The following is a 24,392-nucleotide window of genomic DNA, read 5'->3' as shown; positions in this document are numbered from 1 at the left end:
ATGTGTTGTCCGCGGACATCACTATTATGGTCTTGTCATCATCATGTCCATTTTCGTTGTTGACACGATAATGTTGCTGTGGTCAACAAAGCAGTGATCTAATTTTACCGACATTGGTGTAAAAAGACCTGTTTTTCTTTGAAGATTTGAGAAAGAAAAAAAAAACAAATCATTTCATTCATCTTTTGATTGTTGATGATAGCTACCCATTTTTTCAAATCTCTCTACTTTGAAAGCAAAAAACTTGAAAAATTCATCATCATCATCATAATTTCAGCATCGACGGACAAACAAACAAATTAGCCTCTACACACACACACACAGAAAAAAACTACACGATCTTTGAATCGAAATTTGTTCAATGTTGTCGTTTGATTGTTTTGATGATGAGAAATGTTGTTTTTTGTTTTGTTTTTTTTCTTGTTGAATTCTACATTCTCTTTATATTCGGATTTGTTGTTTAGATAATTAAAGACCACTAAAAGACGACGACGACCAAAGACGAAGACGGTGATGATGATAATAATAATCATCATTTGGAATTTTGTTTTTTCTTCAATCTACAATCAAATTGTACACTGATATGACTATTCTCTCTCTCTCTCACTCTCTCTAATGATAATGTTTGGTCTATTATTATTATTTTTATAAGTTATAGCCGATGTAGATTTTGCTTGGTAGATAAAAACATAGGTGATTACCATTGACACCATCGAATGTGTGTGTGTGTGTGTGTTTGCGTCTTTTTCTTATTTACTGGATTTTTTTCAATGCATTCACCGAACAAACATATCTTTTCTCATCGAGGTGCCAATTCTGTCTCTTTTTTTGGCTGACATTGATCACCATAATCATCATCAAATGGTCCACTTGGTTATTATTGTTATTTAGGGTACTAATAATTCGTTAACAACAACGAGACCAAAAACAAATGTCAATGTTTTGTTTTTCTCTCTCGTTTGGACACACATATTTATATTTATTCTTTTCTTCATTCATAATAAGCTACTAGTTTTGTTTATTAAAAATTCATTTATAAAAAACTAATTATGGCAGAAAGAACAGAAAGAAAAACAAAACAATAACCAGTATGATCATGGTTAGATATTTTTTTTCAATTTCTCATAGATAAATTTGATGAATGGTAGAGTCACGTAACAAACAAATATTGAATAGGAAAATCAATCTAAACACTCCAATAGTGATGGTTGTGACCCCCAAATGTCAAGATTTTCTTTGAAAAATTCTCATCTGTCTCAATGATGATGATGATGACATTTATTTCCGTTTTCAAGCAGTTCCTATACAAATGATCATCATCGTTATTATTCTAATGAATAAATAAATGGGAATATTTTTAGTGTGTGTTGGTAGCAAACAAATGTTATCATTTTGTTTGTAGAAAAAATAAAGGTGCTAAAAGTAAATTAGTTTTTCTTTCTCCCTCAATCTATGTTTTTGTTCGTTGTTTGAAATTCAATTATTTATTTCACGAGATTTGAAACAACACAGACAAACAAATGTTGTTGTTGGAAACACGTTTTTTTTCGGTGCGTGTGTGTGTTCCTACCTAGTAATAATTGATGACTTATTAACCTTATTGAATGTTATACTAATGAAAAGATGACCATGGTTGTGGATTGAAAATGATATGTTTTGTGGATGATTACGACCTGACTGACCTAGCTTCTAGGATTCTTTTGGTTTTTTTTTGAATTTTTTTTGTGTCATAAATGATGATGAGAAACGAAAAAAAACACGCAGAGTCAAAAATCTTGCAAATCATCAATAAATTACCTGATTAAGGTCTGACACATTTCTCGTTCTCTGTTTGTTTGTTTTGTTCATTTTGTTGTTTATCTTATTTTTTTTTATATATGTTTGAAACTTTTTTTTCTTCAAATTCAAATATTGTTTTGTATTTACAAACACACACACACACGCTGTTTACCTGATGATGATGGCGTTAATTTTCAAAAATTGTACAGTTTTGTTAGATTTTTTTTTCTTGTCCTAACAAAAAAAAACTTTAGAAAAAATCAAGGCGTGGAACCTATTGACTTTTTGATTTCATCCACAGTTTTCTTTATTTTTTTTTCTTCTGGAACCACCACCACTGTTGTTTGATCTGTTATATACATTGTTGTTGTTGTTTATTGATCATTTCACTGGTGTTTTCACACACACACACAAACAAACAGAAAAATCTCAGGTGTTTTGCGATTTTCAGGTGTTTCGATTAGCAACAAAGCAACCCCAAACATGCAGGTATATATCGGTTGAGTGTAACCTAGAATTTTTTTCCACTTTGAAGCTAGCTAATTTCAAGGAAAAAAAGAAATTTTTTTTTCTGAAACAAAAAAAAATATTTGCAATAACACCTCATTCACAGTAGGGGAGGTGTTGTTCAGGTTTCTTGGACCTTTGCTTTTTTGATCTTCAAACAAATCACCGAAAGAAAATTTATCAGTCGGCTTGAAAATTTGAATAACAACAAACACATCACTTTAAATGTAACAAAAAATTTCCTTTTTTTCGATTTAAAATGATTTCGATTGTATCAAAAATGATGATGATGATAATCTCATTATTTTTTTTTTGCTGTTGTTTTTGTCCTGTTCTCAAGTAGGTGTTCTTATTGTTGTTTTTTGATCCTGTTATCATTATTGATGATGCTGATGACCAGATTTTGTCTATTGTTGTATTTGAACATGCAAACATAGACCACACTACAAGACAATGGTGGTCAAACAATATTATCACTTGATTGGATTGAATCAAATCTCTCAAATGTTAAACAATAAACGAATGAAGGAAAAAAATTTAAATCAAAAATGGCCAAGCCAATCCTCCAGAAAAAAATATTTCCGGAATTTTTTCAAAATTCCTGTCCGTGTATTAGATAAACATCATTGAAATAAATAAATCTAATGAAAACAACAACTGATCATCATTATTTTGGGCCAAGTGGCGGCAAACGTAAAAAATGGTGTTGGAAAGGCCATTTGTTATACAGATTACACACACACAGATCATAGATAACAATTGTCTAGAAATGAAAAACCGAAATTTGTGTGTTTTTTACCACCATCACCATTCTTCACATACAAAACTGAAAATATATATTGCAATAAATCAGGATGATCATCTCTAGACCCTTGTGTATCACACACACACACATAGACAATCATTACATTGATAATCATTCTCATGATTCTCATTTTTTTCTTTTGATCCATAACTAATATGCGAAACGATACACACAGACAATAACATTTCCCATTTGCGGGCCCTATTCTTATTAACATTTTTTTCTGGTTTCGTTGTTCGTTATTCATTCGAAAAATAGTGTTGATCATCATCATTGATTGAATTATGGATTCCATACACACACACACACACTGTGTTTGTTGTTGTTTTTCAGTTTTAAAATTCATTGTTCACATGAGATGATGATGATAATCGATTGTTTAGAATGGCAAAAAACGGAAGGCGGTGGTTGTTGTCTTGGAGTGGTTTTATGTTTTGTTTTTTTCCTTGCTTTCGTGGTAACCCTCTCTCTTAGATTGGTATTATTGTTGTTATTGTGAAAAGTGATCTACTTTGATGCTCTACTGCAACGTTTAGACACGGTATCTTTGTCATGTTTGTGCGTGTTTGATTTAATTCGATTCGATTTGGTTGTACGGTTTTTTTTATCGGTGTCTATGTCGTTGTGGGCATTATTATCCAGTAGTATAGTTTTTTAAACCATTTTTTCACAATTTTTTTTTCGTGTGAGCAAGTATTATTTGAAGAGCTATGGCCAACAAAAAAAAGGCTTTGTGATTGCGATTTTATGGTGCATGAGTGTGGCAGTATCCACTGTTTCATATGACATGACAACGTGACAACAATGATAATAGTGGCGACCTCAAACTTGATATTTGGATGCTTGTGGGTTTTTTTCTTCAAAATTTAGATTTATTTAATATCTAAACATACAAAATGTGTGTGTGTTTATTTATTGAAATCCCATTAGATTAGATTTAGGATTGACCAGGATGTTTTCTCAAATAATTAATCAATAATTTATCAATTTGACAAAAAATTAGATCTAATTAAAATATTACATTTGTCTCAAACACTTGAAATACAACGACACACAGCCTTGATCTTGGCCTTGTTATCAATCTCCATTATCATTGCTGCGGTTCCTGTATCTAACAATGATGATGATTGCCAACAAAGTGTCATTGTCTGAACAAAAAAAAAATTAGAAAATTGCAATTCAATAAGTATATGGCTGATCCATACGCAACAAATAGGATATCCGGCTTGATAGTAATGCACACACTTGACATTGATGCAATGTTTTTTTTTTAATTTAATAAAACAGGTGTTTAAAATGTATCTTTTTTTACAAAAAAAAAATTAGTAATGTAAAAAATAAATTATTTATTTGAATTGATGATTTTTTAAAAAAAACATGTGTATATCAATATAAAACAAACCTAATGATATGAAAAAATTATCAAAAATTCATTGCACAGGTAGATATATAAAATGGAATTTAATGGCAAATAGAATTAGAAGAATGATTGAGTAATGGTGTTTGTTCATCCTCCAACTCATCCTTATTGATGATATTTTCATGATGATTAGACAGCATTGTAGAATCTGGTGTGATGATTGTTGCAGCAGCAGCAACAACAGTAGCCGTTCGATATTCTATTTAGTGAAATTTAAGAATTTGGTAAACACAAATCGCATTAATGTTTGAGAGAGAAAAAAAGATGAATCAATAAAATGGAATTTCAGGGAAAGTAAATGCCATGCAAATTAATTGATGATTAGTAAATGCAATTCAGTTAGTTAGTTATTTAGTTATATGATAAAAGGGTTAATTAAAAAAAATTAAATCAGGCCAAATAATCAGGAAACGATATGTTAACTTTGATTAAATGTTTGGTTAACGAATTGTTCGACTTTTCTTCAAACGGGTTTCATCATCATCATTATCACTATCATTTACCATTGACCACAATTGGTCGTTTTTTCTTTTTATCCGTTGTCATTATAGCTAAACTGGCAATAGCCAATGCTGTAGCACCACCACAAACAAATGTCAATATGTCACGATAATAATAATCACAGCATATACATGAAAAAGTTCTGGTAATTTATCAAAATAATAAAAACAATCAATGAAAATTGTCATCAACAAATCAAATTAAATATAACGTACGCGCAAGGTTTGAAATGTTCAATGACCCAAACCGCAATTCCATTAGATACTTTATCGACAAAACTCATTGCCCCAAATACGAATGATCCACTTGCCTGTTTCAATTGAATTGAATTGAATTTGGTTAGTTCATCTTCAAAAAAATTTATAGAAATTGTGGTTATACCGTATTTTTGCCAATCAAATCATTTGTTATTCCAAGACTAGTGATAAGCATTATAGAATTTGATGCACCGATGATGACAGATACAACAAATATTCCCCACTGTTTAAAGTTCTCGTCGGTACCAAAAAATATCCATGTACAAGCACCCAATGATAATATTGCACCAATAAGATATGTTACCTGTTTGAAAACAAAATGATTATTAATCGATGCACAAAATTAACTTAGCTTACCTTTTTGCCCAATGTTTGATTAATGTATTTCATAAGAAATGATGAAAGAAATCCACTTGTATAAGTGACCAGCGGAATGTAAGCAACACTTTTCTATTTTATCAAAGAAAACGTATGTTGTAATAAAAAATAATTTTAACAAACAAATGAAACAATATCACATACTTTTGGTAAATATAAACTTTCTTGGAGATAATTTGGAATGTAAACCTGCGTCAGATTGATCGTTAAACGTGTTCCCATATAAAGTAATGCTACTTTATAGAAACGAATTTCTTTCAACCATCCATGCCATACTGTAACACGACATTCGTCTCTCAAATCGGTCGATAATGTTGCCACCTGTTGTTGTTGTTGTTGTTCTTGATCCATTACTTCACCATCATTATCAGTGTTTCGTTCACGTGTTCCAGCATGAAATATCAATGTGAATACGGTGCCCATTCCAATAATGATGAAAGCCACATTACGAAATGTCGATGCATCACTTGGACTAATTTGTGATCCACTTTGTTCATCGTTTGTTTTCAATAGTAGCCACATGAGTATATAAACGGTTATGTTTGCAAACACAGTGAATGCATAACGGTAAGAATTTAATTCAATACGTTCAGATGAATGTGGTGTCGATGCTGGTATCAGTGATAGATGAGAAATCTGGACCGCTGCCCAACCAAATTGAAATATCGTGATAAATGCAGCATAATAGATTATCTGTGAATGTTCCGGCGAATTTTCACAGCCAATACATTGATTAAATAGAAATGGAAATGATAAAAATACACACAATGTTCCTATCAAATGCCAACATTTCCTACGTCCGTATTTACAGAAAAACCAATCCAATTTTCGATCACATTCAATACCGACGAATGGTGTGGCCAATCCATCGGCAACTTGACCGACCAACATAAGCGTACCCGAAGTATTACTATTAAATTGATTGACGAAATGCATATAAATTAGTAGATATGTGAACCAGAATGCTGCACATAAATCGTTGAATACATGACCCATACTGATGGCCAGTTTTTGTAGCAAAGACAAATGGTTGCCTGATCTTCCTGTCGTGATGGTTGGGTTGTCCATTTTTTGTTTTTTTTTTTTGGACGAAATATCAGAGGATTTGAGTTAATTTTTCACAAATTCAAATTATTGAAAGACAAATGGTGCTCTGATGTTTGGCTGCTGATGATGATGATGATAGACTGATGCCTTTTGGTTTGGCTGCAATGCACCAAATTGATAGTGGAAGGTAATCCGTTACGGTAAAACGGATGCCCAATGTGGGATAATTATTAAACAATTAATAATAAAATAAGGATGAGATAAAAAGAAAGATATTTGAAAGCTTTCAAAATTTTTGAAGCCTGTATCTACGAAGTATACAACAACAACATACAACAAGTGTTATTGATTATCAATTACGATTGATTATGCGTTTGTGTTTTATCGTTTTTTAAATGTTTCGTGTGGACCATTGAACTTGTGCTTTTTGCGCTTGTTACTTGTTATTGTATCATCAATTTGGAATCATTAAAGAGGAGTTTCATTCAAGTATTATCAATGATGATGATGATTGATTGATTGTTGAATTGATATGGTGGTTGGTTGGCTGCTGATCACATGAGTAATTTATTATTTTGAATACGGCGCCACTTTTTTTTATTAATCTAAACAATTAATGGCGCAAGGCTTTTTATAGGCGTTTGGAATGGAAACTACAAAATATTTTTACGAAAAAGAAAAAAATTCAACGGATGATTAGGTTTGACAACAATTATTCATTATGGATTGACATTATAGTTACTGATGATAAAAATATTTCTGTTTTTTTGCAAACCTTCCAACCCGTATTTTTATAGATTATGTTTGAATGTGTAAACACATGATGAATATAGCAAACTTGATGGTTTGAGCAACTGAATGATTCTATTATTATTATGCTGATAATTATAGAGGAATTTGGCCATTCTATTATTTTAATTAAAAAATAAATGGTTGATTTGGCGATGATGATGATGACCAATGATTCGTAATGCTAAAGATGATAATTATCACAGGCAATCAATGAAGACAATGATTTGATGACTTGATTTAAAAAATAAATCAAGGTAAGCTATCTGTTTATTGTTGTTGGATCCATCATCCTTGACATGAACATCATCTTGATCATAATTGCAAACGAAAACAAAAAACAGAGTTTTCTTCGGCTATCGATTTTCAAGTATCGATACGAGTGTCCATCTCTCTCATATGTTCGTGTATGTATACAAATAACTGCAGTTTTAGAATGTAAATAAAATTTCATTTTTTTCATGATTTTCTCCAAAAATTGACCATTAGATTGTCAAAAAAGTTTGATCCATACTCATCACAAATGGATGAAGAAGAAAAGATTTCACTTTGCGAACGAATCCTATTGGATTTGGATAACATTTTCCGACGTGATCCAAACATGTAGGAATTTTGTTGATGAAAAAATTGAATTTAAATCACATCGTTTTTTTCGTTATACTAGAGTCGAATTTGATATAATCGAAGTGGCCGAATCTACGTGCAATAAAAGTCCAGTCATTTATAGTGATCATCATTTAGCATTGGAAAAATGGTGTGTTCCACATCTATATGAATATGCTTACGGAAAAATGTTGAATTTTAAAAAACAATCCACCTATAATCGAACAGGTATTCTTTTTGGAAAAATTTAGAAAATAGTCAACTCAATTTGGAGTATTGTATTTCAGAGTCCTTTTTACTCAATCAATGGACAAGAATCTTATTATTGCTCAACCCTGATTTTACTACAGCTTGGAATCTAAGGTTCGTTTGTCATTTCTAATCGATTCTTCAAATAATCATTTCAATTCAAATATTCAGACGTGATTTGCTCAACAAATCATCGATAGATTCCCATTTGGAAGAACTTGATTTCACTCAATTGGTGTTGATACGAAAACCTAAATGTGCCAGTGTTTTTACCTATCGTGAATGGCTATTAAACAGTTTTATTAAACTTGATAATGGTCGATCAATGAATGAAGATGTTGTATCGAATGAATTACGTGTTACACTTGATGCTGCCGCTCGATATCAACGTAATTATTATGCTTGGAGTCATCGTACATGGCTTCTAACCGTTTACATTGTCCATAATAATCATCCAGCCAATGTTATAAATGTACGGGTATATTGTATTGCAATCTTTTAAAATATTTCGAATTATACAAATTTTATTTGTATTTATAGAAAATAATCAATGACCTGATGATAACAGCCGAATGGCTAGAACGACATATTTCCGATTATAGTGGCTTCCAACATAGACAATTCTTGTTCAATTTTGTACATGAATTAAGTCGAACAAATATCAAATCTTCCACTCGCACAACTACTGCCAATTTAAATTCATTTACTAATGATGAAGATGATGATTTGTCATCATCATTAGATAAATGTTGTCAGATATTCTTGAATGAATTCCAATGGTTATCCACATTATGGCCATTATATCCGGCCCAAGAATCATTATTTTCACATCGACGTCATATTTTACATGCAGCATGTATATGGTATCCAGAACGAATTGAACATTTTAAAGAAAGAGAATTAAATTTTTATCATAGAATATTGTCCAATTCTACAACAGTAATGATGATGACGAAATCTGAGCAAAATTGGCAAAAAGAATTGATTCAAAGATATCTATTATATTTAAAACGTAATCTCAATTGGACATTTGATTGATAGAACCAATCAATTTTCTCCAATTTTGATGGAAAAACCTCTGAAATTTCAATCCGACAATTAAATGACGAATTTTTCTTTTTTTTGCATTTTGTTTGAAGCAATAATCATCATTCATCACATCACATTATAAATTGAATTTCAATAAATAAAATCTGTTGTTGATTAAAATTTTTTCTTTTTTTCACAAAATAATAGGTTTCATCATCATCATTTCATCGATTACTAAATGTGTAGATTAGCAAAAGACCGGTTTCTTTTTTTGGCGCTGCAATGTATACGATGTGTGTGCATTTCAATTTCTTTGCAAAAAAGAGAAAGAGAAAAACCACTTTTTTTGGTCGATGCATTTCATGTTGTTGTTGACCAAAAGTGTTGGAAAGTTTTGTTTTGTTTTGTTTTGATTTGTCAAATAGTGTGTCACTGATAAGAAAAAATTTCCTCTGTTTTCCATGAAAGACAATGTTACTGAATTTTCACGGAAAAGTTGCCATCATAACTGGGGCCGCACGTGGTTTAGGCCGTGAATATGCTCTGCTATTAGCATCAAGAGGAGCTGCCATTATTGGTAATTCTGTTTTAGACGATGGTACATAATTCATTAAATTATTTCGTTCACACAGTCAATGATCTTGGTGGTGGTCGCGATGGAACGGGCAAAAGTTTTGCTGCCGCTGATTCGGTTGTCAAAGAGATCCAAGAACGTGGTGGCCAAGCTGTTGCTGATTACAGTAAGTTTCCTAAAAAAAATTCTATAGATTCCTCAATCAATAATATGGTCTTGATCTTTAGATTCGGTGGAAGAAGGCGAAAAAATTGTACAAACTGCAATCGATAACTTTGGCCGAATCGGTAAATCGATATTGTGGATTGATTTCTAGATCAATTTACTATTTTTCCGTACATAGACATTCTAATAAATAATGCAGGTATTTTACGAGATAAATCACTAATGAAAATGACAGCAGAAGATTTTGGTCAGTTGACTTGTTGTTGTCAATTTATTCATAATCTATAATTGATAAATCAATCTTTTAAATAGATCTTGTTCATCGTGTTCATCTTCGTGGATCATTTTTGACAACCAAAGCAGCTTGGCCATATTTTCGTCAACAGAATTATGGACGGTATTTGCGCGCGAAAGAAACTGGGTTATTTGATGATTTTTTCTGATTTTCTAATTATAGAATCATAATGACAGCATCACCATCTGGGATTTATGGAAATTTTGGCCAAGCAAATTATAGTTCCGGTATGACCGACATATTATACATGCATTCACACATACTAATAAGTTGTACAATTCTTTTTATTCTGGCAAAAATTCAGCCAAACTTGGCCTGTTGGCATTGGCAAAAACATTGGCCATCGAAGGCAGCAAATATGATATCAAATGTAACACAATTGTACCTGTTGCTGCTTCTCGATTAACTGAAGATTTATTACCCGAAGGTTGATTGTAATTAAAATTTTTTTAAATGACCAATAATTTGATTCTTTTGATGATCATTATCAATAGAAATTTTCAATCTACTAAAACCAAGTTGTGTAGCACCGATGGTCGGTTATCTATGTCATGAATCATGTCAAGCCAATGGTGAAGTGATCGAAGCAGCTGGTGGATATTTTGGTCGTTATCAATGGCAGCGTTCGAAAGGAAAAATTTTCATTGATACCGATCGAATTACAATTGAAGATATCCATAATAATTGGTCACAGATTACCGACATGTCAAATGGCTCGACGAATCCAACTGGAATGGAAGGTTTGATTTTGATGAATGATATTCAGTTTGTAAAATTTTTATTTCTTCAGATCATACTGTATTGTTGATGACTCAACTACGTGGTGATGACATACCTGAACCGATTTCGACAAACTCTGAAACTCAATCTGATCGTGTTTACATTAATCTTACGGTTGAAGATGCAATTCTATACGCTCTTTCAGGTTTGACTAGCCACAGATTCCTGTATTTTCTGACCAATTAAAATGATTTCTTCCTTTTCCATAGTTGGAGTTTCAACCGAAGAACCAAATCATCTTCGTTATTTATATGAAAATGATGAAAATTTTTCTATATTACCATCAATGGCAACCACTATTTCATTGAATGCTGTCTATCGAAGCAATATACTCGAAAAAGTGATTGAACAATATAAATTGGAAGACAATCTAATGCGTACATTACATGGTGAACAATATCTTCGAATTTACGAGCAAATTACTCGTCTTCCAATAACATTAGCATGTGAAACGAAAATATTGGATGTACTCGACAAAGGATCATCAGGTGCTTTGATTATAATTGAAGGTAATTGATACATTGGTGATATTTTTAACTTGATCTCATTCATTCATATTTCATATCTATCATTATTTCATATGCAAAAAACAGTGACAACATTTGATAATAATTTGCCTATTTTCTATAATCAATTATCATTCTTCATGATTGGTAGCGGTAATTTTGGCGGAAAAAGGCATACAGAAATTCCAGCAATAATTACTACAGAAAATGTTCCAAATGATAGACCACCAGATTGGATAATTGCACAGCCAACTACCAATGATCAGGCTGCTATGTTTCGGCTATGTGGAGATAAAAATCCATTGCATATTGATAGTAATTTTTCCAAAATTGCAGGTAAGCAACACAATCGAAGATGGAGATGGAATGTCATATTTTTTCGAAATAGTGCGAATGTGATGAATGTATTGTGTGATGTCAGTGTAAACAACATCAATTGTGACCAACAAAATGAAAAAAAGAGACAATAGGTTAACGCTTATTTCGGACAAGTCGGTAATGATCGTTGTCCCGATTTTCGGTCAAAACATAGCATCTATCAGACCGGTTTTCATATGTATGTGTTTGTTCCACTTCTTCGGAATACACACATCATCATCCAAGATAATGTGCAATTGTTATCTTGACTTAGACAAACTTAACAAAACATGACAAAAATAACAACAACAACAAAATAACTAGCCAGGTTTTCTTCTTCATATGAGTGTGATCGATCTTGTCGTTTATCGTTTATTTTCATAATTTTCTTCTTTTTTTGAAAAAAGGTTTCAACCAACCAATCCTACACGGATTGTGTGCACTGGGATTTGCCACCCGTCACATAGTGGCCGTCTATGCTGATTACGATTGTCATTATTTTGATTCGATTAAAGTTCGCTTCACCGGGACCATAAAACCTGGCCAAACAATTGAAACTCTTGTATGGAAATCGGATATTGATTCATTCAATGATCAAAATATTGTACGAATACATTTTGAGTGTTTTGTTCGAGAAACTGGTGTCAAAATTATTTCCTCTTCATTTGTCGATCTGAAAACACCGTTGCCGAAATCGCCGAAAATGGCCGATTTTTCATCGGACAAGATTGTGATTGCTCCCGGAACGGACATCGACTGTAAAGTTAATCGAATTTTCGATGAAAAAATCCGCCCAAGAATTGCTAAACATTCCGAACTTATCCCATTAATCAATACGGTTTGTCAATTTAATATTACCAGACAAGGAAAATTGGTTAGCGTTTGGAGTAAGTTTTTAGTCAATTTATTTATATTTCATTTAAAGATTTTGAATGAATTCCAATTTCGTTGACCATAAATACATTAGTATTGGATTTAAAAAATGGAAACGGTGAAGTTTATCATGGACCAAGATCGGATTTACCTGTCGAATGTATATTGACCGTAGAAGATGATGCATTGGTCGATATATTCGAAGGACGTGATGAACCAATGTTAGCATTCATTGGTGGCCGACTACAGGTTAGTGGGAATATAACGGCAGCACAAAAATTGCAACAATTATGGTCTGAAGATGAACCAATCACACCTATGTCTGATCATCAACAGTCGAAAGATAACCATCCTGTTGCCAATAATAATGATGATAATGATCAGGATGATGAAGAATTATTACGTTCAATACCGACAACTGGATTGAAAAGCGATATAATGTTTACTATAATCCGAAATCGAATGCATGAAGAGCCAGAAATTATGAAACGACTGACTGCTAGCTATCAATTCAATATCTTATTGAATGGTCAACCAAAAACTGTTTGGTCAGCTGAGAATAAAACCAATCCAACTGGATGCGTTTATAATAAACCATTTATGAATGGTAAACCAGATTGTATGCTTACAGCTGAAGATGATGATCTTATTAAATTGATGTTTGGCAAATTGAATCCACAAAGAGTAAGTCAATCATCAAACGGTATTTAAAATAGATCAATTATTTCTAATTTCTAATTTAAACCTAAACTCTATATACAGGCATTTATGATGGGTAAATTGAAAGTAAAGGGCAATATATTGCTATTGCAACGATTATATTCACTTTGGTTGGAATTACAGAAAATGGGTAAAACACCCGAACTTCCTTTCATAACGGACCTCATGTCAAAAACCGTGAGTAATGGTTTTGTTCAGATAGACAATTTACCAATTTATTTTTTTCCGAATAGGATCTTAAACCCGGATTACGAAGCGAAATGATGATTGTCGAGTTGATTCAACGTTTAATTCGATTACCATATCTATGTAAAGAGATTCCAACATTGATTGGATTCGAAATTTTCAAAGATGGTCAAGTGGCAGCCGAATATAAATTAGATTTTGGTAAAAATGATCGTACAGGTGTATTTGATCGTGGTCTACCCGAAAGCGAATCATTTGCCATCATGACAATGACAGATAATGATTTTGTGCGGCTCACATATCATCGTTTCACATTGGAACAAGCATGCAAATCTGGCCGTGTGAAAATTCGTGGTGATCATTCAATTATACCGAAAATATCGATTATATTCAAAACACCGACATCAAGAGTAAAACTTTAATCAATTTGTTGGCTAAAAAATGGCAGATTTTTTTCAAAATTTTTTTTATTTATAAAATAATTATTCCCATATACAATTAACAATGATGAATATAAAGAAAATTGATTGATTGATTCACTCATTCATTCCATCAGATCATTTTGTTTTTCGAGCACTTAATTTTTCATATTTATTTTTGCTACCATTCCAAAGAAGATATGGAAGTAAAACGGTTGCCATTGAGATGATTAAAAATGCGGCCCAATCATACTATTTTTTTCGAAATAAAAAAGATTCGATTTAAGCAATCAATATTGTTGAAGCAATAACTTACATAATGTGGTGAGAATCGTTTATCAAATTCTTTGAGTGAAACAATATATCCATCACCTGGTTCACTTGTATATCCATATTGTAATTCGTTACTTCCTTCACTCGAATAGATCAATTCACCAGCGGTAAAATTAAAACGACCCCATATACCTTCTTTAGGTCGTACGACAACAGTGTGCGTTGTATTTGATTGTCTAAGAATATTTATTAAATAAAAGAGTTGATTTCAAATTTTGATTTACTTACGGTGCAATTCGTGGTATTGTAAATTTCAATGAACCACCAACAATGTCGAAATGAGCCAACGAAAATGTATTATCGGAAAGTTTAACATTTATTGCTGAGCTAATTTTGAATATGTAAACAATAAATCGTATATATTAGAAACGAGTCAAATGGAAAAGGTTAATTTTTCTACAAACCTAGAACCAACATTGAAAATGTTGTAATTAATCAGAATGTCTTTATTTTCGACCAAATATTTATTTAGCACTTGTTTTTCAGCCAATAACCTCGCACGATCCGAATTCTGTTCATCTGTACTGACCATTAATGTCCAGCTTATTAGAACAAACAATATGAAAGGAATGTTTCTGGTCATGGTCAACATGGTGGTCGAAAAAATTGATGGAAAAATTTAATAAATCCAATATACACTCAGTGTTTATCTCGATGAAAGTATACGATATCCGAAGAATACGTGGAAAAATTTTTATTTCAAAAAATGCACGAGCCGCTATTATAATAGACGTACAGCCAATATTAGCATGACGTATGCAATAACCGTTCATATACAATGTTTGATTCAATGATTTTAATTTTTATTCCCGTCTTTTTGATAATAGCAAGCTGATAATTCTATTTTTAATCATAAATTGAATGGCCATATTCATAGATTTTTCTGACAAAAATGCAATTCATCAAATAGCGGAATCAGTGAAAGATAATCTCGATCGATTCTAATTTCCGGCCAAGTTGTTGAAAAAAATTTGAAAATAAAATTATATTCCAATCCTTAAATTGTCATTCATGCATACTGGATGATTAATTAAAAAATTATCAATTATTAATCATCCAATTCAAGTTCAGAGAAATTATTTTGAATATTAAATTGATGAAAAAAGTATCAAAAAATTTTAAAACTGTTCAGATAGAACGTACGAATAAAAGTCAAGCTCATTAATGTAAAAAAGCTACAGCTAAAACTATTGACACACTCAGAAGACAAGTGGAAGCAACATCATAGGCTGTCTTCCGTATTGTACACGCTGTCCTGTCGTGCTTTCAACGCACTGTTTTAAAAACCACACACACACACACATTGTTTCTCATTGCATTTTGCTTCTGCACACTCACACACACACATTGTCTTAGCCATAACGTTTTCGAATCATCAACCATCGTCGTCGTCAAAAAAAAAATCATCCAATAAAAGGAAAAAAGCTCCTTCATTTTATTTTCATTTTTCTTAGTTTTTTTTGTTATTTCAAATTTTCTTTTTGACGAATTCATCGCTATTGTATTTAACCGACAACAACAAAAATGGTAAGTTATTATCGAATATTTATTTGATTGAATGATGATTTATATACCAATATTTGCTTAGGTCAATTTTACTGTCGACGAAATCCGTGTTCTTATGAACAAAAAACGGAATATTCGTAACATGTCTGTCATTGCTCATGTCGATCATGGTAAATCGACATTGACCGATTCATTGGTATCGAAAGCCGGTATCATTGCTGCAGCTAAAGCTGGTGAAATGCGTTTTACCGATACCCGTAAGGATGAACAAGAACGTTGTATTACGATCAAATCGACCGCTATTTCGATGTATTTCGAAATGCGTGAACAAGATATGGTTTTCATCACTAGTGCCGATCAAAAAGAATCCGACGAAAAAGGTTTCTTGATCAATTTGATTGATAGTCCCGGCCACGTTGATTTTTCATCCGAAGTTACGGCTGCTCTTCGTGTAACCGATGGTGCTTTGGTTGTCGTTGATTGTGTGTCTGGTGTTTGTGTCCAAACTGAAACTGTATTACGTCAAGCTATTGCCGAACGTATCAAGCCGGTATTGTTCATGAACAAAATGGACTTGGCCATGCTTACCCTTCAATTGGAGCAAGAAGATTTGTATCAAAAATTCACTCGTATCGTCGAAAATGTCAACGTCATCATTTCGACATATGCTGATGAAAATGGGCCCATGGGCGACATTCGTGTCGATCCATCCAAAGGTTCCGTTGGTTTTGGTTCCGGTTTACATGGCTGGGCTTTTTCATTGAAACAATTTGCTGAATTGTATTCGGAAAAATTCAAAATTGATGTCGATAAATTGATGAATCGATTATGGGGGGAAAACTTTTACAATCCTACAGCGAAAAAGTGGTCAAAACGTTTTGATGAAGGATACAAACGTGCTTTCTGTATGTTTGTCTTGGATCCAATCTTTAAAGTTTTCGATGCCATCATGAACTTTAAAAAAGAGGAGACTGCTAAATTGTTGGAGAAATTAAACATCGTATTGAAAGGTGAAGATAAAGAAAAAGATGGCAAGAATTTATTGAAAGTTGTTATGCGAACCTGGTTACCTGCTGGTGATTCATTGCTTCAGATGATTGCCATTCATTTGCCATCACCAATCACAGCTCAAAAGTATCGTATGGAATTGTTGTATGAAGGACCACATGATGATGAAGCTGCTGTTGCCATTAAATCTTGTAATCCGGAAGGTCCATTGATGATGTACATTTCGAAAATGGTACCGACATCTGATAAAGGACGTTTCTATGCTTTTGGTCGTGTTTTCTCTGGTATTGTCGCTTCTGGGCAAAAAGTCCGTATAATGGGACCAAATTATGTGCATGGTAAAAAAGAGGATTTGGTTGAGAAGGCCATTCAACGGTAAGTGTTGTGTGATGAACTTTCAAATTGAATTGAATCATGTATTAATCATTGTTTATTTCAATAGAACTGTATTGATGATGGGTCGTTATGTGGAATCAATTGAAAATGTACCATGCGGCAATATTTGTGGTTTAGTTGGTGTTGATCAATTTTTGGTCAAAACCGGTACCATTTCAACATTTAAAGATGCACACAACATGAAAGTGATGAAATTCTCCGTATCGCCTGTTGTGCGTGTTGCTGTTGAACCGAAAAATCCTGCCGATTTACCTAAATTGGTAGAAGGTTTAAAACGTTTGGCTAAATCTGATCCTATGGTACAATGTATCATTGAAGAATCGGGTGAACATATTGTAGCAGGTGCTGGTGAACTTCATTTGGAAATTTGTCTAAAAGATTTGGAAGAAGATCATGCCCAAATTCCAATCAAAACATCGGATCCAGTTGTATCGTATCGAGAAACTGTTTCAGAAGAATCTGAAATTATGTGCTTGTCTAAATCACCAAACAAACATAATCGTTTGTTCATGAAAGCATGTCCTCTTCAGGATGGTATTGCCGAAGACATTGATAAAGGTGACATCAATCCACGTGATGATTTCAAAGTGCGTGCTCGATTCTTAGCTGATAAATATAATTGGGATGCAACCGATGCCCGTAAAATCTGGGCTTTTGGACCCGAAGGTACTGGACCAAATCTTTTGGTCGATGTAACCAAAGGTGTGCAATATTTAAACGAAATCAAAGATAGCGTTGTTGCTGGATTTCAATGGGCCACCAAAGAGGTAAGTCATTACCGATTATTATTATCTAATTAATTGACTAATTCTCATTATCATCTTGGAACACAGAGTGTACTTTGTGAAGAAAACATGCGTGGTGTTCGTTTCAACATTCATGATGTAACTTTGCATGCTGATGCTATCCATCGTGGTGGTGGTCAAATCATTCCGACAGCTCGTCGTTGTCTTTATGCCTGCCTTTTGACCGCTCAACCTCGTCTTTTGGAACCGGTCTATTTGGTGGAAATTCAATGTCCTGAACAAGCCGTTGGTGGTATCTATGGTGTGTTGAATAGACGTCGTGGCCATGTATTTGAAGAATCACAAGTTGTCGGTACACCTATGTTCACTGTCAAAGCCTATTTGCCAGTAAATGAATCATTCGGTTTTACTGCCGATCTTCGTTCAAACACTGGTGGCCAAGCTTTCCCACAATGTGTATTTGATCATTGGCAAATTTTGCCTGGCGATCCGTTGGATGGTAAATCCCGTCCATATCAAGTTGTTATGGATACACGTAAACGTAAAGGTCTTAAGGATTCATTGCCCGAATTGGACAATTATTTCGATAAACTTTGAGAAGAACTGAAACAACTGGATCATCAAGATGGATCAATCGAATTTTTTTTAACTCTTTTCTACCATAAATTCAAATGTTTTTAATTGAAATTAACTGATCGATTGTCGTTATTAATTTATATTTTTTTTTTGCAAATGTCTGTGCATTCACAACATCCATGCACAAACTATCGAATCCGATAATACACACACCTCATACATACATACATATACCGCCCCCCTTTGTCAAGAAAAAAACAAAATGAAATTATAAACTGAACTTATTTTTTAATTGAAATAAAATCTAATAAATTTGAATTTGAATTTGAATTCTTGTCCATTATTGGTTGTTGGCCGTGTTGTGCATATAAATAAGCATTATTTAGCAGTAATTTCTGATTTGTGTGTTTAACCTGGTGGGTAAAATAACAATATTCATCCAAAATTCGAATGTCATTTTGGTCACCGAAAAAAGATGGCCGACGTCCAGCGATCAACAACAACATCAAAGCAGCCAATATCGATATGAATGAAATTCAAATGAAATTACCATCTGCCAATCATATGATGGATCATATCTATTCGGCTGTAACGAATTTGACACAAAATATTCCTCGTCCAATGAAAAATGTTCTCAATCGTATGATGCCCAAAAAAGAACAACAACAACAACAACGAAAATCAAATCGTTCGACGGCAACAACAACAATTCCTGTGGTCAAATCACCGGCAACAGTTTCATCTGTTCACAGTCGAAAAAATGTTCGTGAACCATCACAGAAATATGTTCGTCTAAGTTATCATAGATCAACAGTATCGATGGTTGAAACGAAAAACATGGCCTACATTCTTCCCATTGGTTCGGTATCGAATATTTATGAAAAGCTTTATGATTGTTGCTGTTTTTTCATCCATTGTCCTGTTCATGAAAAGGTATGCATATTGAAATCATCATCATCACCATTCATATGGTTACCGTGTGTCGTTGCACAATGGCCACAGAAAAATTGCTGGATCAAATCAGCCAAAGAAAGCGTTTCATGGATATTCGCCAATGAATCGGCAAATCGATATGAATACCTTAAGAATCATCCATTCTACAGCCACATTCGATTGATTGAAATCCTTCGATTACAATTACCACAGACAAATCGATTCATTACACGATTAGCATTCTATGTACGTATCGATTCAAACATTGAACAATCGCCTGATAAATTTGTTTGCTGCCAAACCAGTGATCGTCTTGATTGGCTTGATTTAAATCACGTTCGAGATGGTTCTGTGGAAAATCTTTGGGGGCCAGAACTAGTCAAATTTTGTCCCCCGGCCAATATCAATCCACATATGATTGCGCAAAAGATTGAAGAATTTAGTTCAAATCAGGTATTCCATTTCGTTTCTAAAGACGGTATACCGAGAAACATTGAAGAATCGTGGCTAAAATCCGTGAAAGTGACCGAAAATGATGTTGAACGATTGTATTATGAATTCTTGGAACATTGTTATCCTAGTTATTATATGACATCCGATTCGTTTCGTCAATGTTTACTCAGGCTTGGCCTGGATTTACCGGATTTGAATTTGGATCGTTTATTCATTGCATTCAATTACATGAAGAATGGTTTTCTTTGCTTTCATGAACTATTACTCGGTTTGGTCGCTTTGGAACAGGATACACCACATGATGAAGTACGCATTAAATTCGTATTTCGTTATTATGATACGAAACAAAATGGTGTCCTGTATGAAGAAGACATGAAAAGAATGCTTAGAGACCTTTACAATATCACGTGTGGTGATAAAAAGTTACGTGGCGATCCATTGGAACAGAAAACTCGTGAAGCAATGGAATTATTTCAGGCACAATCGGTTGGAAAAGGAAATCGCGCGAAACAGGCGATTACGTGGCGAAAATTTTTGACCATCATTGCAACACATCAATTTCGTGGTACATCATTGTTGTGTCGATCAAAAAAATCGATATTCGATCATATTACGAAACGTATAACAACAACTCAATCGGCAAATCAATCATCTAAGCAAGAATCGGCATCATCAGTACTTCGATTGGTTGTTCAGCGCAAATATCAGAATGAAATCTGTCAATCATGCCGATCGAAACGTTATAAATTATCACCGATTCAAATACACATCAATCAGGATGGTTACTATGATCGATGTGAACTTGTAAGGCATGAGAATAATAAAGCGAAAAGTGATTCACCACAACGAAAATCAGCATTGGTAGATATACAACGAATTCATCTTTTAGAACCAGAATATCCGGCAAATTTTTTCCTACGTAAAATACGTGAATTTAATCATACAAAAAGATTCATTGATGGATTCATGGTGAATGAACGTGAGCGATTGTTTCAAATGTTTCAGATGATGGCCGATGAATTGGAACCAATGCTACAGAAAGAACAACGTGTAAAACAATTAAATTCACCATGTTTTATCATTGGTGACATACATGGTAATCTTGAAGATCTTATGTCATTAGAGATGACAATTTGGAAACAATTTCCAGCCGCTGGTGTACATTATCTATTCCTTGGCGATTATGTTGATCGTGGTCGTTGGAGTATTGAATGTGCACTTTATCTGTTTTCGATGAAAGTTTTGATGCCAAAAATGATCACATTACTAAGAGGAAATCATGAAATTCGTGAAATACAAAACAAATACACATATCGACGTGAACTATGGCAAAAATATGATCAAGTTTATGGACAAAGATTTTGGGATCTAACCAATCGTCTGTTTGATAGGCTACCACTGAGTGCTACCATTGATGAGACGATATTCTGTTCACATGGTGGTATTCCACATCAGGTAACACGTTTGACCGATCTGGAAAAACGAATACCGCCCATCGTAATGAGTCCAGAATCGGATTGTCCCGTTGCATGGGAAATAATGTGGTCGGATCCAATAAATCAAGAACATTTTATGACCATACAGAATCTCTATCAAATTCGTAATGAAAATCTACGACAAGGATATCTGCCCAATACGAAACGTGGTACAGCATTTTATTTCAATGAACGTGCATTGGATAATTTTTTCGCCGAAAATCGTCTCACACATTTGATTCGGGCACATGAAGTACCTAAACTTGGATTCATGATACATTTTGGCCAAAAATGTGTCACCATTTTTTCCTGCTCACATTATTGTGGCAATGACAATGAATGCTGTGTTTTATTTGCTCATCAAGAAAAAATTCGTGTCATTCGTATCGATACGACCGCTAATCAACCGGCTACCGATCAATTTCAACAGCAATCAATCATTCGATGAACAACAATCAATATATATTAAATTAAATCTGAAAACAAAGACTGAAAAAATAGTAGTGATGGAACTGTGTTTTTATTCATGTGAAACAAATGTGAGTAAAAGATGTTCGAAGATCGTTTTAAGTTTGTTGATGATTCAATAAATTAAATGTATACGTTTCCAATAGCTCACGAACTAATGAAATAATCAGATCAGACATTTGATTAGTAAAATCTCTAATCCAATAGACACACACACATTACCTGAATGAAAATTTCGTTTTACCGCAATAGAATAAGCCGTATCAAGATTACTATTCTCAGCAGTTATATCAGCATTATTATTCAACAATTCTTGCACACAAGTTTTATAATCACCATAAACGGCATACATTAATGCAGTGTTGCCATCCTAGTGGATAAAACAAAAATTGATATTAGCAACATGATAATGACACATCATTATTCTCTTAGGCATTATACTTCATCCGTTTCGTTAAGATCGATACCCAACTGAATTAAATGTTTGATTACGGCTAAATGTCCATTAGATGCTGCCAACATTAATGCATTCTCGCCAGCTGATCCTTTGAAATGAATATTGGCACCATGTTTATGTAATGTTTGTATGGATGCTAATTGGCCATAAGAAGCAGCCCATAGTATTGGTGTCAATCCTTTTTCATCGATTTTGTTGACAACTTTATTGTCTGTCGAAAAATTGGAAAAAATTTCAGTTTAAATTTAATTTTTTTACAGCTGAAAACAATAGCTACCTAAATGACACAAGAATAATTCACCCAATGCAGCCAATTGATGGACACTACGATAAACTGGTTCATTCGATGTTTGTGTTTGGATGTTACCACGTTGTAGATTGGTCAATACAGTCGATGGCTGATAAATGATATTAGATTAGATCAATATCTAACGATGAAAATCGAACACTTACCCTGTAAGGCGAAAATGCACTCCGTCGGCTAGCCAGACTGAACGGACTGATTTGAAAGACGTTTCCGACCGAATGTACAATTGCTTGGCTGCTATTATTATTGTCCAGAGATCCAGTTGTAGAAGCCGTGATCATCATCTCGTTGCATACGATTTTAACGATGAATAATTTGGCTTTCCATTTGACACATTACATCGCGATTAAATCAAAAATCAATCAATGATGTGAATGTTTATAATTGTTGACAAAAAAATTGGCTCACGTGTCTATTTCGTCCTCGATGTTTAAATAGTGACAACTTTTTTCATTTTAAATTTTATTAAAAAATGATGATTGAATTCTATATGACCAGTTCTTTATTTTTTATTACGTACAAAAATGAATCATGGATACTCTAAATACAAGATTGAATATAATTTCATCAATACCAATACATTGGATATGGAATACGATGTTCTTGGATACCATGATCTTCCATGATATCCATTTCAAATGTTTTCAATTTTGGTTTGAAAGTTGCTTTAACCACTTCATCTGATGCCGTATCTTTTGGTTGATCTTTATAAGCTTCAGGAACGGTATAATCACGTGTTTCATACGCTTTACGTGGTATTGGTATAACACGACCGGTACGTACACTAACACGTACCTGATTACCATCTTCATCATAACGCCATTCAATGGTGGTAGGCTGATTATCTTCCGGGTCGACTAACGATACATCACGAGGCACTAGTAACGGTTCTTCTGTCGTATTCAATACACCTGGAAACGATGGATCACGTTGCATGAGACGATATTTGCGATTTAGGCCACGAACACATACCCAATTTCGTTCCTCTACTACATAGTTGACCGTTCCTTTTCTACCACGATCTTTTCCACGCATCACCTGTACAATATCACCGAGAAATATTGGAAATTGTTTGAATGGTTCGACATATATTTTTGGATGCTTAATATTCGGTGCATTTTGATCCTGAAATTCTGTTGTCCATGGACGATTAATATCATAGTAGGCATTCTTTCGATATCGAACTATTCTTGGTTGATAATTTGGATATGGTGGTGTTTTCCATTCGATAAATTCCGTTTGTTTACGTATGAATCGTTCGGGATAATTCGAATAATGATATGGCCGAGGTAAACGTGCCAATAATGTCACAAATAATTTCATTTTTTGCAAATTTTGTTTATGATCACCGAAAAAGAATCAAGCATGCATAGATGCAGTCAGCTGTCGCTTGGTGGCGCATTCATAAATGATATCGCCAATTTTGAATTGTTTGCAAATCATGATTCAATATATTCGTTAGCGCTTGATTGAATCGATAATTGTTGGATGAAAA

At 33.5% G+C, this 24,392-nt stretch overlaps 4 protein-coding genes and 1 pseudogene across 4 annotated transcripts; 2 read left to right on the top strand and 3 right to left on the bottom strand.

Annotated features, from left to right (window-relative positions):
• Nucleotides 1-4,416: 4,416 nt before the first annotated feature.
• LOC124493435 (major facilitator superfamily domain-containing protein 12) lies at nucleotides 4,417-7,791 on the bottom strand. The gene is made up of 7 exons (XM_047056512.2): nucleotides 7,470-7,791; nucleotides 5,792-7,347; nucleotides 5,627-5,719; nucleotides 5,394-5,573; nucleotides 5,228-5,322; nucleotides 5,015-5,154; nucleotides 4,417-4,710 (listed from the first exon to the last, which is right to left on the bottom strand). The coding sequence occupies exons 2-7, from the start codon at nucleotides 6,713-6,715 to the stop codon at nucleotides 4,553-4,555; spliced, it is 1,590 nt and encodes a 529-aa protein (XP_046912468.2). The 5' UTR covers nucleotides 6,716-7,347; nucleotides 7,470-7,791; the 3' UTR covers nucleotides 4,417-4,552.
• Mfe2 (peroxisomal Multifunctional enzyme type 2) lies at nucleotides 7,751-22,275 on the top strand. Its single transcript, XM_075732119.1, is given in 19 exon segments — nucleotides 7,751-7,890; nucleotides 7,973-8,086; nucleotides 8,507-8,807; nucleotides 8,876-9,170; nucleotides 9,861-9,940; nucleotides 9,942-10,120; nucleotides 10,155-10,225; nucleotides 10,282-10,350; nucleotides 10,416-10,500; nucleotides 10,561-10,625; nucleotides 10,703-10,825; nucleotides 10,893-11,138; nucleotides 11,189-11,323; nucleotides 11,388-11,687; nucleotides 11,772-12,020; nucleotides 12,449-12,928; nucleotides 13,009-13,598; nucleotides 13,677-13,732; nucleotides 19,512-22,275. Coding segments are annotated over 19 exon segments (6,048 nt in total). The 5' UTR covers nucleotides 7,751-7,882; the 3' UTR covers nucleotides 22,114-22,275.
• On the bottom strand, nucleotides 14,210-15,307 carry SsRbeta (signal sequence receptor beta). Its single transcript, XM_047056515.2, has 4 exons — nucleotides 14,977-15,307; nucleotides 14,801-14,899; nucleotides 14,556-14,748; nucleotides 14,210-14,491 (listed from the first exon to the last, which is right to left on the bottom strand). Exons 1-4 carry the CDS (start codon nucleotides 15,162-15,164, stop codon nucleotides 14,378-14,380), a joined length of 594 nt encoding a protein of 197 aa, XP_046912471.1. The 5' UTR covers nucleotides 15,165-15,307; the 3' UTR covers nucleotides 14,210-14,377.
• Nucleotides 15,818-19,128, top strand: eEF2 (eukaryotic translation elongation factor 2). The gene is made up of 4 exons (XM_047056511.2): nucleotides 15,818-16,099; nucleotides 16,161-17,461; nucleotides 17,529-18,249; nucleotides 18,316-19,128. The coding sequence occupies exons 1-4, from the start codon at nucleotides 16,097-16,099 to the stop codon at nucleotides 18,823-18,825; spliced, it is 2,535 nt and encodes an 844-aa protein (XP_046912467.1). The 5' UTR covers nucleotides 15,818-16,096; the 3' UTR covers nucleotides 18,826-19,128.
• On the bottom strand, nucleotides 22,249-24,370 carry LOC124493441 (uncharacterized; annotated as a pseudogene).
• Between the last annotated feature and the right edge of the window lie 22 nt (nucleotides 24,371-24,392).

Source organism: Dermatophagoides farinae, chromosome 6, assembly GCF_024713945.1.
Source record: "Dermatophagoides farinae isolate YC_2012a chromosome 6, ASM2471394v1, whole genome shotgun sequence".
Classification (NCBI taxonomy): Eukaryota; Metazoa; Arthropoda; class Arachnida; order Sarcoptiformes; family Pyroglyphidae; genus Dermatophagoides; species Dermatophagoides farinae.
Note: the sequence above shows the minus strand (reverse complement) of the source record. Positions and strands in the feature narration are given on the sequence as shown.

Bases quoted from the DNA above. Each gene is read 5' to 3' on its own strand.
- eEF2 (XM_047056511.2), top strand. The intron at 17,462-17,528 runs GTAAGTGTTGTG...TTATTTCAATAG, and splicing joins GTTGAGAAGGCCATTCAACG to AACTGTATTGATGATGGGTC. The intron at 18,250-18,315 runs GTAAGTCATTAC...CTTGGAACACAG, and splicing joins TTCAATGGGCCACCAAAGAG to AGTGTACTTTGTGAAGAAAA.
- SsRbeta (XM_047056515.2), bottom strand. From the start codon at position 15,164: ATGTTGACCATGACCAGAAACATTCCTTTCATATTGTTTGTTCTAATA. The intron at 14,749-14,800 runs GTAAGTAAATCA...AAATATTCTTAG, and splicing joins ACAATACCACGAATTGCACC to ACAATCAAATACAACGCACA. The intron at 14,492-14,555 runs GTAAGTTATTGC...CGAAAAAAATAG, and splicing joins AACGATTCTCACCACATTAT to TATGATTGGGCCGCATTTTT.
- LOC124493435 (XM_047056512.2), bottom strand. From the start codon at position 6,715: ATGGACAACCCAACCATCACGACAGGAAGATCAGGCAACCATTTGTCT. The intron at 5,574-5,626 runs GTAAGCTAAGTT...GTTTTCAAACAG, and splicing joins ATCAAACATTGGGCAAAAAG to GTAACATATCTTATTGGTGC. The intron at 4,711-5,014 runs GTAAATGATAGT...TTCACTAAATAG, and splicing joins ACGACCAATTGTGGTCAATG to AATATCGAACGGCTACTGTT.